This window comes from Pseudophryne corroboree, chromosome 4 (assembly GCF_028390025.1).
Source record: "Pseudophryne corroboree isolate aPseCor3 chromosome 4, aPseCor3.hap2, whole genome shotgun sequence".
NCBI lineage: Eukaryota > Metazoa > Chordata > Amphibia > Anura > Myobatrachidae > Pseudophryne > Pseudophryne corroboree.
Window position 1 is genome coordinate 477579512 of NC_086447.1, and position 13708 is coordinate 477593219.

Sequence of the window (13708 nt, forward strand, 5' to 3'; positions counted from 1 at the left end):
TTCCAGCTTGTTTGTAGTACCGAAACCAGACGATTCAGTGAGACTGATTCTGAACCTCAAGTCATTAAACCCATACTTACGAGTGTTCAAGTTCAAGATGGAGTCTCTGAGATCGGTGATCTCAGGTCTGGAAGAGGGGGAATTCCTACTGTCTCTGGATATCAAGGATGCGTTCCTTCACATTCCGATCTGGCCACCTCATCAGGCTTATCTACGGTTTATACTGCAGGACTGTCACTACCAGTTCCAGGCCCTGCCATTTGGTCTCTCCATGGCACTGCGGGTGTTCACCAAAGTGATGGCAGAGATGATGCTACTATTCCGCAAACAAGGAGTGAATGTGATTCCTTACCTGGATGATCTTCTGATAAAGGCTGTGTCCAGGGAGCAGCAGTTGGAGAATAATAGTCTCACAACCAGATTACTCCTGATCATGGGTGGATTCTGAACCTACCAAAATCTCACTTAGAACCAACACAGAAGCTTCATTTCCTGGGAATGATACTGGACACAGAGTCTCAGAGTGTTCCTTCCCTTGGAAAAGGCAATGGTAATCCAGGCGATGGTTTGGGCTGTCTTGAATCCGACCCGAATTTCAGTACATCTGTGCATCCGCCTTCTGGGGAAAATGGTGGCTTCTTACAAAGCAATTCAACACGGAAGGTTTCATGCAAGGACCTTCCAGCTGGATCGGTTGGACAAATGGTCCGGATCACATCTTCACATGCATCAGAGGATTTGTCTGTCGCCGAAAACCTCCTGTGGTGGCTACAAACTTCTCACCTAGTGATGGATCGAAGGTTCGGGATTCAGAATTGGATTCTTCTAACCACAAACGCAAGCCTCAGAGGTTGGGGTGCAGTCACCCAGGGGGTGCAGTTTCAAGGAAGGTGGTCAAGTCAGGAAGTCATCCTTCCAATAAACATCCTGGAACTCAGAAATAGGATGATAAAGTCCTTGTGCGCACAATTAGGTAGCTCTAATAAGTCCTGAGATAGGGGATCACACCCTGGATCCCAAATAGTATATACAAAAACAATCAAGAGAATATTAATACTCCGAATACACCCCAAACGAAAAATACACATAATAGATCTAAGGGGAGAGGGTTAAGAGGACAGCATGATATAGACCCATATATTGAGAATAAACGTACAACACATACACCCATAAGGGGAAACCCCACAAGGTGGAATGGGGGAGCTAGGAATCATGGTAATTACCAAATGCAATCACCACAAAATTGGAGAAGGAACACGAATCCTAATTATGGAAGGCATTATGGAGATAGGGGATTTGGTGTATCATATCCGGTAAAGGTTTAAAATAGATATGAAACCTTAAATGACAGGAACGGCATCCAAACTCCAGTTGTACCCTTGAGAAGGGAATCATTACGACGTCCTTTTTTAGAAAGGGCTAGAAATGTACGGCCACCCAGATAGCCTAGAAGACCGAAAGGGGGGGGGGGATTAAAAACCCCCAGAAAAAAACATCATAAAAGGATTAGGAAATGTAAAGAAAAAATTAACGAGACTCCAAATCAGGAAAGTGAAGGAGATGGAACTAAACCGGAATACATGAAAACCAAAATTTTCAATATAAGTACATATTTACTCACACAACATGAGAGGTCAGTACTGGAGAAGGGTTTAAAGTATGCGCCTTCTGCAAAAATTGATGATTTTGATTTCTATATTGATTTGCAGAAGTACTTAAGGAAATTGACCATTAAGAAATTCTTCCTCAATAAGGAGGAAGGGGGAGATCTGCTACCCCATTCAGGCCAAAGTCCCTTTTCTTCCCTTCCCACGTGAAAGGTAGTTTTTTGGAAACCTCAGCACAGGTTCTAGAAGATATCAAGGAGATCAGTGGGAAAAAAATAAAATTTAATCTAACATCAAAGGAAAGATCAGCTTTAAAAGATCTCAAAAAGAATGAAAATGTGGTTATAAAACCTACAAATAAGGGAGGAGGCGTTGTACTTATGGATTCGGACAAGTATGAGCAGGAGGTAATGAGACAACTAAATGATGATATGGTGTATAAAAAAATTGAAAAAAGATCCTACAGATGCTTTTCAATCACAATTGAGGACGATCATAGACATGTACCGTCTAAATGGTACTTTAACGGAAAAAGAAGCAAAGTTTATTATTATTGAGAAACCTCAGATTCCTGCCATATACGTCCTGCCAAAGGTCCATAAGGACACGGTTTGTCCACCTGGGAGACCAATAGTGTCCGAAGTGGACTCCATAACTGCAAACCTATCCCAACTAATTGATTATCATCTTCAGCCACTGGTATTCACTAATAGGTCTCATCTGAAGGATACAAGGGATGCTTTGAACCTGTTTAACTCTATCACATGGGAAGAAGGATATTTCTTAGTGCAGATGTCAGTTCACTTTACACTATCATTTCACACACAGATGGGGGGAGGTGGTTAAAACTTTCCTGTCTAGATCAGGAAAGTTTACAGGATTTCCTTATTGAGGGAATCATGTTTATTCTGGAACATATTTATTTCCTCTATAAGGGTGAGTTCTATATTCAGAATACGGGTACTGCCATGGGTACCAGGTGCGCCCCCAGTTATGCCAACATATTTATGGGACTCTGGGAGGAACTATATGTGGCAAAATATGAGCCTGGGGACGAACCTGGTATCATGGTCACGATATATAGATGACATTTTGTTCATCTGGAAGGGGAATAGGGAGAGTCTTGAAAATTTCTGCTCCCATTTAAACAATAACACTCAAAACATAAAGCTCACTTTTGAGATTAGTGAATTCTGTTTAAATTTTCTGGACATCACTATATATATCAAAGAAGGTTGAATAGAAACTAAAACTTATCAAAAACCGACTGACTCTGCAGCTTATATTCACACGAATAGCTGTCACCACCGGAATTGGCTTGACTCAATTCCAGGTGGGCAGTTCAAGCGCCTTTGACGAAATTGCACTGTAGAATCTGTTTTTGAAGAACAAGCACAGAGAATGAAACATTCTTTCATGGCCTGTGGATATGACCAGGATAGAGTTGATAATAGCCTCTTAAGTGCACAACGGATCGATCGTAAAGATTTATTACAGAGTTAAAAAAATAAAAGGAACGATAAGTTCCAATGGGCTTTCACCACCGGTTTTAATTCACAGCATAAGGATATGCAGAAAGTTTTTAGGAATAATTGGTGCATTTTACAAAGAGACCCTATAATAGGAAAATTATTACCTGAGAAACCTATACATATATATAGAAAGGCCAAAAACATTAAAAAACCAATTAGTAAGGAGCATTTATCAAAAAAAAGAGGAACGGATTAGCTATAATAGATCCAAAGGTTTTTATAGGTGCAGCTCCTGCATTGGCTGTAGAAACATCAATGGATTAACCACTTCTAAAGTGGATAAAATTGTCATAAATCGGTTTGAACACAAAGTAGATGAATTTACAATTTGTAACACGGCCAACGTTATTTATGCGGTGGAATGTAGATGTAATAAATTCTATATTGGTCGCACTACAAGACCGCTAAAGGTACGAATAGCTGAACATAAGACCAAATAGAAATATTAAAAAAGGCTTAGACAGTCATGCACTGTCAAGCCATTTTAAAGAAAAACATAAATGTTCCCTACATGAAGTAAAAAATTTCTATGGCTTGAAATTCGTTAAGACCACTGAAAGATCGAAAGACATTTTAGGTATTCTTGCCGAAATGGAAATGATAGATATATATATATATATATATATATATATATATATATATATATATATATATATATACGTATAAAACTTTGCTCCCGTCTGGTCTTAACAGTGATTTCGAGTTACAATGGCTTCTTTAATGAGTTTTGATTTTTATATATTTTTTTAATATATTTTATTTGATTTTTATCATTTTATGTATTTTAAAACAAACAGCTTTTCTTATATATATTGTGGCTCTTTTTTGGATTTGATTAAAGATTCTGCAGAGGTTACATACATTTTTTCTTTAAGATATTTATCAACTTTGCGGATCGCCATGGTTACGATTAATAGGAGTCTTCACAATACAAAATGGTCTTAGTAACTTATACATCGAGTGGAACAATTATTAGAAGAGTGTGATACTGAGGGAGCGAATTTGTGGTGCACACTTCCGGCGGATGTACGGCTGACGCAAAGATTGAGGGAAGAAGATTATGGCGTCGACTTCCGGTGGAAGTGGGGCGGATACAGCACCTCCGACAGATAGAACTTTGCAGCAATACTAAAGTCAGGTGGGACGGAGCGTCGACGGAAGTGAGACGGACGCCATCTTGTTTTGGACGGAAGTTAGCTGGCGGCCATATTAGGAGAGGCAAAGGACTGTTCTATGGCCGGGACCATGTGTTATTTAACACAGGAACATTATATTGAAGGGAATTGTTCTTTAATATGCAAAGCAGGGGGTTGTGTTTGTAATTGTACACACCTGAATCTTGTTGTTAATTATAATGGGTATATATTGCACATATCACAGGTCACCCCATACACCTTGACAAAGACCCCCAGAGGATCGAAACGCGTCAGTGGGGGTACCTGTGCTACGGAGAGGACGCTATCTGGTGAGGAGAGAATTCCGGGATTGATTAAACGGGGCCCCATTTTTTTCATAGTTATCATCCTATCCCTGGGCTATCTCCAATCCGTGTATGCGCCTTAAAGTTTTTTAGAAGTTCTTTTTTTTTTAATAAAGTGTTTTTATGAGTGAAAAACTGGTTCACTTATATACTCTTTCCTGAGGATTTACATTTGGGAGATTAATGTGGATTAAAAGGAAGAGAAAAGACCCACCTACTATGCATCTATACAAGGTTTAGTCTGTGAGTGTCTTGGTGAAGGGGGTATCCCCTGGTATCTATATCTGGTGTTGGATCCACGTGATTGAGTATTATATGTGCCTGAATGCAAGTTCTTTACTTGTGAGTCTTCACTTAAGGGGGCATCCCCTGAAATTCATATGGTGACGGTTCTCTGTTAATTTATATGAGAAGCTCAGGTTTTTTTTATTCACGATTGTGAGTGATTTGATGTAGGGGTATCAGACCCTGATATATATCACTATCAGTGAAGTGTTATTCCTCTATTCTTTGAATGTGCAATTCTGTCCAACAGTACTACACAAGGATTTTTGTGTCTTTTTCTTTTATGCTTTACATCATCTTAAGAGAAAAGTGGAATACCTCCAGAATCACATTAATCAGGGGAATACATCTTTTTCTCTCATTTGTTATTTAATTTGTTTGGGCGCACAAATAAGCCAGAGATCATTTATTTTTGTATATCCTGGAACTCAGGGCTATCTACAACGCCCTTCTGCAGGCCTCATCTCTTAAGAATCAGGCCATTCAAGTTCAGTCAGACAATGTGACGGCGGTGACGTTCATAAACCGACAGAGAGGAAAGAATAGCAGAGCCGCAATGGCAAGAAGTGTCAAGAATTCGCTTCTGGACGTAAAAACACGCAGTGGCTTTGTTGGCAAACTTCATTCTGGGAGTAGACAACTGGTAAGCAGATTTCCTCAGCAGACATGACCTGCACCCGAGGAAATGGGGCCTCCACCTGGAGGTGTTCCAGTGGCAGTCCTCCCTTTCCCCCCCCCCCTCCTAGGCTTGCACTCATAAACAGAAGCAGATAGCATCTAAGGCATCGCCTCGGCAGGGAAGCAAATGTTAAGGGGGCTAAGAATCCGGAAGACTACATTGTGGAGCAATTAGAAATTTTTCTGTGCTTTCTAAAATCTGTGCCGTTAAATCTGGAGGTAACAATTTACATCCCCTACAGCCAGATTGCACCTTCAGTAAGAAATATAACACAAGATATGTTGGTTGATTTGAAAGTGGATAAATTGACAGCAGGTTTTTGGTCAATTAGTGACGTGAAATGGTTGACTGAATATGATAACTGTGCATAGAATAGTGACTGATTTAAATTCATTTGTCTATGACTGCAGAATTAGTCCCTTTAACCCTTTTTATGCTAAAGGTGTGTACACATGGTGAGATATTTTCTTTCGATTTTGACTAGTCAAAATCGCAAGAAAAGTTAGTGCAGATCGCAAGGTGAAAGTCACCTTGCGATCCCGATGCGCGGTCCCGCCAAGTCGGCATTGCAAGAAAAGATAGACTGTGCAGGCAAGTCAACAAGTCAATCCTTGCTAGATCGGTGTACTATCTAGTTCATCTCACATGTCAATGACATCTCACATAAGCCAAAATCGTAAGCACACATAGTCCATAGCTCAGTTAGTCAAAATCTATGCTATCTAGGCTCCAGGGAGTTCAAGGGAAATCGCAAGTAAAAATCGGGCATAGCAAGGATCTCACCGTGTGTACACACCCTAAGAGGTGAATGGGAACACCATTTAGCAAGTTTTAAGTTTATTAATAGTTAAATAGAATAGTAAACGTAAAATGTGTTTCATCAGTCTTAATTTATACACTAGATTATGATGCCTCATTTATTTTTTTCATTATTGTTCCATGTGTGCGTTTTTTATTTAAACAAAAATCTTTAAAAAGATTGTGCAAACTCTTTCTCTCCATTTTTCAACTAGTGCAGGAAGACTGTTGATGCTTTTTAAAAGAGTCCTCTTTTTGGTTTAAATTAGATTGCTCCTTTTGTTGTACCAGAATAATCTAACATTACAACAAAACTATTTTATTTATTCATTGTATTTATTTTATATCCAATTAAGTTGTGTTCAGCCATTAGAACTTAGATTTAAATCAAATAAATTTAATACAGAGCACAGTTCTATATCTTTCTAAACTATCTTGCAGACTAGATGGTCCAAGATGTACTTATCTGCTTCAAATTCTCTGTTTAATCTCCAGTCAAATGGTTTTGTTTGACTTAAATGCTGTCACAGGTGATGAAAGCATAAAATATAAACTACAATATTTTTATGCCCATTTTTTATTAGATTTATGAGGTTTGAAATAGTGTGAAGTTCAACATACTGCAATATTGTTTTTTGGTTCTGTTTTTTTTTTTTTAAACAAATAAATATATTTAACATTAATGAGTATAGCTCCTGCAACATAAAATCATATAATAACATTTTAAAATATGTGAACATTTTAAATAATCTAAGGTTCAGTAAACCTGGTTTGTGTCTACAGTAAATAAATGGTTTTGTTTTGTCAATGGAATGCAAATAAAAAAAATGTGTCTCTGAGAGATTTTCCCCAATATGAAAGGTGGTTCCAAAATGTAATGTTAGAAAGCTGTTTGAATTTTCTTATTTTATATTTTTGTGTTTAGTTTTGTTTTAGTTTTTATTTTTAGAAAATGACAAATTTTTTCAAATGCCACTTAAATGGACTACCATTGTAGATCAATTAGTCATGTACTGCATGTGTATACAGTTAAACAAATAGATTCTTGCCAATTTTTAAATCGCATATTTCTAGTTTATTCTTATTATTTTTAGTTTGTTTTATTAATTATTTTATTTGTGGAGTACAAACCTGAAGTAGCAATAACGAAAGCAGACTTGGATAAATAGTGATTTGACGATCAACAGAACAGAGATCAATGAATGTACAAAAATTCAAAAAGTGTTGCATATTGTCAATAGAGTGGTTATTCTGATTCTGAAGTTTTATTTCCTATTTTATTTTCTGAAATTCTATTTAAAATTACTCAGTGCTTAACATTCAATTTATAGTAACAGCACTTTTACATTTTTGTAATTTAAAGTTCCACATTGCTACTTAGCTTTATCAATAGTAATAATAATAATTTTATTTATATAGCGCTCCTTCTCCAGTAGGACTCAAGGCGCTTAATAGATACATAGCATAATATAGTACAGAAACAATGAAGTACAGAACAACTTTTCATAAAATACAGAAGCATGTAGATACTAGAGGGATATTATAGAAATGCTTGAGTAAACCGGAAAGTCTTGAGTCTATTTTGAAGGATTCTATAGTTGGGGCCTCTCGCACTGTATGGGGAAGTAAGTTCCATAGAGTCGGAGCCACATGACTAAAAGCTCGACCTCCACATGAATTACGGGAGATTCTAGGTACTGCTAAAAGTCCTTCATCTACAGATCGCAGTAATAGAGTGGGGTAGTATGGAATTAGAAGCTGCTTCAGGTACCTTGGGCCTTGGTCATGTAGTGCTTTGAAACTCAGTAGCCATCTTACAGGCAGCCAGTGAAGGAAGTAGAGTATAGGTGTTATGTGGCTAGAACGGGACTGGTCTGTTAACAGCCTGGCAGCTGTGTTTTGCACCTGCTGTAAGCGGTGCAATTCTTTTGCTTGGACTCCAAGGTAGAGGGCATTACAGTAGTCTAATCGAGATGATACAAATGCATGTATGACTTTTGGCAGATCATCTGAGGGAATTAAGTGCTTGATTCTGGCTATGTTCCTCAGGTGAAAGAATGAGGATTTGAGTGCGGCTGATATCTGATGTTTAAGTGTCAAGCCACCATCCAGGACAATGCCAAGATTCCGCACGCGATCAGTGGTTTGTAATTCTGAATCCCCAAGTGTAAGTCTAGTTGGTTGGCTATGCTGATTTTGATTTTGCGGTCCTATCATAAGGACCTCTGTTTTATCCGGGTTCAGTCACAGCCAACTGGCACTCATCCACTCCTGGAGCTCATCTAGACAGCCATTTAGGGTTGCTATTGAGTTATCAGTGCCCGGAGCAAAGGACAAGTACAGTTGTGTTTATCTGCATAGCAGTGGTAGACCAGGCCATGGTGCCTGATTATTCACCCATTGGGAGCATGTATACTGCAAAAAGCATGGGAGATAATATAGAACCTTGTGGGACACCACATAGCAATGGCACTAATGGTGATGGGTATACTCCAGACGATACTCTCTGTGACCTGCCTGTGTGAAATGATTTGAACCAGCTTACGATTGTGCCATCCAGTCCATTAAAATGTATCAATCGCTCAATCAGAAGTCCATGGTATCAAATGCTGCAGAGAGATCCAGAAGGATTAAGATTGAACAGTCACCTCTGTCCCTTGCCATCAGAAGATCATTTAGCACGCATACCAGGGCTGTTTCAGTGCTATGTCTTCTCTTGAATCCTGATTGGAATGGATCATAAATCTCAGGCGGGTTTCTGGTTGATTTGCAACTACTTTCTCAATAACCTTCCCTGGAAAAGGAAGGTTTGATACCGGTCTGTAGTTGGTCATGCAGTCGGGATTTAAATTAGGTTTTTTAAGAAGAGGTCTAACAATTGCTTCTTTTAGGACTCCATGTTAAATGCCTGTCTGCAAAGCGCAATGAACAATCTTTGCAAAGACAGAACCAATTGTATCTGTACAACCTACTAGAAGCTTGGTTGAGGCAGGGTCCAGATCACAGGTGGTGGGACGCAAATCTGAGCAATTTCAGCAATGTCCTTTACATCCACTGGGTCAAAGCTGGTCCATGAAGGCAGGTGGCTTATATTAACAGGCTTTGTAGTTTGGAACTCCTTTGATGGCACTGTAGATATTCCAGCCCGGATGGTGGATATTTTATATGCAAAGAAGTTTGCAAACTCGCTGCATCTTGCCTGGGAGAGGGTTTCATCAGTCTATAGATGCTGGCTTGCAAAGCATCTCCACTGTGGAAAATTTGAGCTGGCCTAATGTTTTCTGCCGTGATCTCATTTCACAGGAACTGTGATTCCTTACGGGTGATTGTCGATTGATATTCTTCATTATGCTTTATTAGTTTTATTTGGTCATCCACTTGGTTAGTTTTCCTCTGTCATCTTTCCAGCCTACGTCCACTTTTCTTAAGCTCACGAACACTGTTGTCGAATCAGGGAGCTCGACATTGTGGTTTACGAGGTCTTATACGCACAGGGGCGATAATATCAATTGCAGCCATAACATCCCTATTATAATAACGAACTAGGGAGCAGGGATCTTCACAGGCACCCAGTATAGCAGAGAGAGACAGATTTGCTGCAAGAACCTGGGGAGTTATACCCCTCCTTGGACGATACCTGGTCAACTCCACGGGCTAAGATCTAATTTGAGGAGTTGCAACTGAGAACCAAAAGGAAGGGTGGTCTGACCTTATGACTGGGTTTATTTTTAGGTCAGTGACTTCTAATCCAATCTGAAAGACAAGATCGAGAGTGTGACCACTTTTATGTGTGGCAGAAGTAATGACCTGTGTGAAACCCAGACCATTCATTGTGCAAAATTAGGGTAGCCTACAGTATGATGGAGAGAAGCAAGTGAGGGGACGAAATGAATCCATATTATGAATACTGTATTACTATAGATTTATATTCTGACATTTAAATGATTATATCGCCACCTTGTGGAGTTAATTCCTTTTCTGTTGAAAGGGGATTTTCATAATAACAAAAAGGAGAATGTAATTACTTTCTCCTCTTCATTACACTGGTAAATTACGTTGTTCATATATAATTTTTCACAATTAATGAGCCTACAGGTTTTTGTTCTTCTGCGTGCAAATGTAATTGTTTTATAGTGATTTCTCTTTATTCATAATATGTCTTTTTGTTGTTCTCCTTATTTTTTTTTATTCTTTATTTTCAATCTTGACATGACCACTATCTGACTTAAGATGCATTTCCTAATATGTGTACTAAGAAACTTGCGTTTTCCAAACACAAAAATATTCAGCAGTGTTCCAATGGCTTCATGTACTTCTAATTCATGTATCTAGCATGGTGTTTTAGATTGGAATCATAGGGAGCAGTTCAATTAGCCGCAGTAATGTACCATCTCGAATTGATCGCCTGGGTGCTATTCAGTGAGCCCCGATGCCGGCATTTATCAGGGGTTGGGTTTTTTTGCACTAACCACTGAAGTCTCCCCAATAAGTGCCCTGTTTTCTCGACCACGGTAACACATAGGGCTGGGAACTTATCCCAGACCTATATGTTTTTGCCCGAAAATGGGACAATTTTCGAGCAAAAAAAACTGGCTTCAATTGAATTGTTAGGAAACACCACTGGGCAAAATACTAAAGTCCAATTTTTTGCATGGAATTGTTCGTGCATAATTGAATCCCCCCCCCCAATTAGTGTGTTAGTGTTTGTTTGTTTGTTTGTTTGTTTGTTTGTTTGTCTGCCACTTCTTGTTATGCATGTGCATAAAAAGGGGTGGGTAAATGTTTCACCAAGGTGACTATTTCTTATGCATAATGAAGGAGATATAGGATTGTAATCTAATATTTACACTTTATTGTTTTTCAGGTGCCATAATTGTGGTGGCCTTGATCATCATGCTAAAGAATGCAATCTTCCTCCTCAGCCCAAAAAGTGCCATTACTGTCAAAGCATAATGCATATGGTAGCTCACTGCCCCCACAAAACGGTTCCACAGCATCCTGCAGCCTCTCATGGAAGATATGAAACAGAACAGCAACCTTCCACTTCTGTTTTTCAGCGAGAAGGAGGAGGGGCTTTTGGCTTTTCATCTCCATCATATTCTCAGGAGGGAAGATCAGAGCTCTCTGGATATTCAAGCAGGTCACCGCAAGAAGCCTCCATAAGTAAGATATCTGCATCGCCTGAAGAACAAAGAAGAAAGGGGCCTTCTGTTCAAAAAAGAAATAAAACTTAGCTTTGTCTCCCTAAACTTGCCTTCTCTGGGAAGTTCTACCTCATACAAGTACAGGGGAAGTCATTTCATTATTCGCAAGTGACCTGGAATTTTATAACTACTGTTGAGGAACTGTGAATTAAGAAAAATAATCTACAAATGGACAAATCTCTCCAAGCAAACTGAAGATGCAGGGTGTTTTTGTTTTTTACCTCACATGTATGTGTGTATGTATGTGTATATAATGTCTTTTGTGCACACACCTTTAATTTCAAACAATGAGTATATATGGACAAGTGTGTATATGTAGTAATCGCATTCTAAGCATGCATCACAGAGAATGAAGCAATATTAATTTGTTATTTTTACATATAATGTTTTTCCTTTGAAACACTCCAGCTATTTATTTTATTTTACCCTGCAATCATATTTTTATTGTGTGTTAAATGTGTTTTTTGTAGAAGAAAAGTGACATCCATAGTATTAAATGTCCCAGAATGAATGACTGTAAGGATGGTTGTGACTTTTATTTTATTTTTTTTATAACTAATTTTTTTTACCTCTTCATGTATTGGCAAGTGTGACCACCAGAGCAATACTGTTGGCCAAAAAAAGCTTTAGGCGCCATTTTTCTGGTCTTTTCTCTGATCTAACAGTGCTGTGCTTAATGTTATGTGTGATATTGTGTGTATGATGAAGATAAATAATGCTGATAATGATATTATTTAGGTTCCGTGTGTTGATCGTGGGTGTTCAGACAACAGTAAGACACAGATTAATACTTCACTTCCTGCTAACTGATTATAATCCTAAATTACACAAAATCCCTGGTATTGTGAAAGTGAAATATATTGTGCTTTTGTATACTTAATTTAAACCATTGACTCTATGGTCATACCATAAGCATATCATCTTTAAGCCCTCAGACTCTCAAATGAAAATGGTACAAATAATATTGTCTCAGGCTTTGGCTTTAATGTGCACATCTGAATAACATCCCTTTCGGGTGCACCATCTATACCACCGTATTGCATACACTGTACCAAGCCATGTATTGTTTTATAAAAGCCATACCGGATACAAAATAGCCATGCAAATTTGGATCACTACAAATTTACATAATACAGAAATATATATAATATTGCGCACATGTATGAAGGATAATAAAGTCTTGTGACTTTGAGTTGGCCTAGCAAGGAACCCATTTCGGTGATATTTAGTGGCAGTGATAGACTGCTAGCCACTAAGCTTGTGCATTTGTGTTTTTCTGATGGGTTCGCAATGCTAGCCTAGTTGAACGGAATCTAGCATATTTTGTTGTAGTCTTTAATATTCTATGTAGAACTTTGCATACAAGTAATTTACGATTTTAGTAACCAAATTATACTTTGGCAGAGCAAATTTGAACCCCATTTCAAAACCTACAAATTAGCATAGTAAACGGTCGTCTGTGTACTGCTGTTAGTGCCTGGTTCCTAACATTAATAACCCCAAATTAATGTGAAGCATATGATAAACAATATGGAAGTAATGCTTTTCAGCAATTGTAAAACTTAGAAGAGCAGTTAATATTAAGCTGTAGTTATGTGCTGACTTGCATAGATGCTGTTGTTGAAATAGAAGCAATTGCTACCTGTTATGTATAAGGGTTTTTGTCTTCGTTGTCTGGACTTAAAGCTTGTTTGGCTCATCTTGGCAAATTTGTGCGTTGGAATTAGACCATACACTGGTGCACACTGTTTACTCTATGAACTGCAAGAGAATCCTAAATTTAATGAAAAATGGAAAAGTCATGCGGATTGAAGTATTGATGTTTTCTGGGGGGGGAGGGGGGGTTGTTGTGTTTTTTTTTGTTTTGTTTTTTTGTTTTTTTCCCTTTTTTGTTTGTTTTGTTTTTGGTATGAACTAAAATATTGGAAGGAACGTATGAATGTTCACTTACACTCCCCAGCTTCATGTAGATACAAGTCTATTCTGAGGAGTTTTTGTAAAGTGCTGCTTATGGTTTTATGTGCCTGACATATGGCAGCACAATGATCCATTATGGTGAGTCTTGTTGGACACTGTGCATCTTCTCAGAGTCTACTTGGTGATCATGAATTTGCTCCTATGCA

At 38.3% G+C, this 13708-nt stretch overlaps 1 protein-coding gene across 2 annotated transcripts in view; it reads left to right on the forward strand.

Moving 5' to 3' along the window:
• Window positions 1-13385, forward strand: part of LOC134911518 (protein lin-28 homolog B-like) — a 354771-nt gene extending 341386 nt beyond the window's left edge. For both annotated transcript variants that reach the window (XM_063919682.1, XM_063919683.1), the window contains one exon: window positions 11246-13385. In XM_063919682.1, the coding sequence (XP_063775752.1) occupies window positions 11246-11615 (370 nt within the window). In that variant the 3' untranslated portion in view covers window positions 11616-13385. The remainder of the gene's footprint in view (window positions 1-11245) is intronic.
• Window positions 13386-13708: the final 323 nt, after the last annotated feature.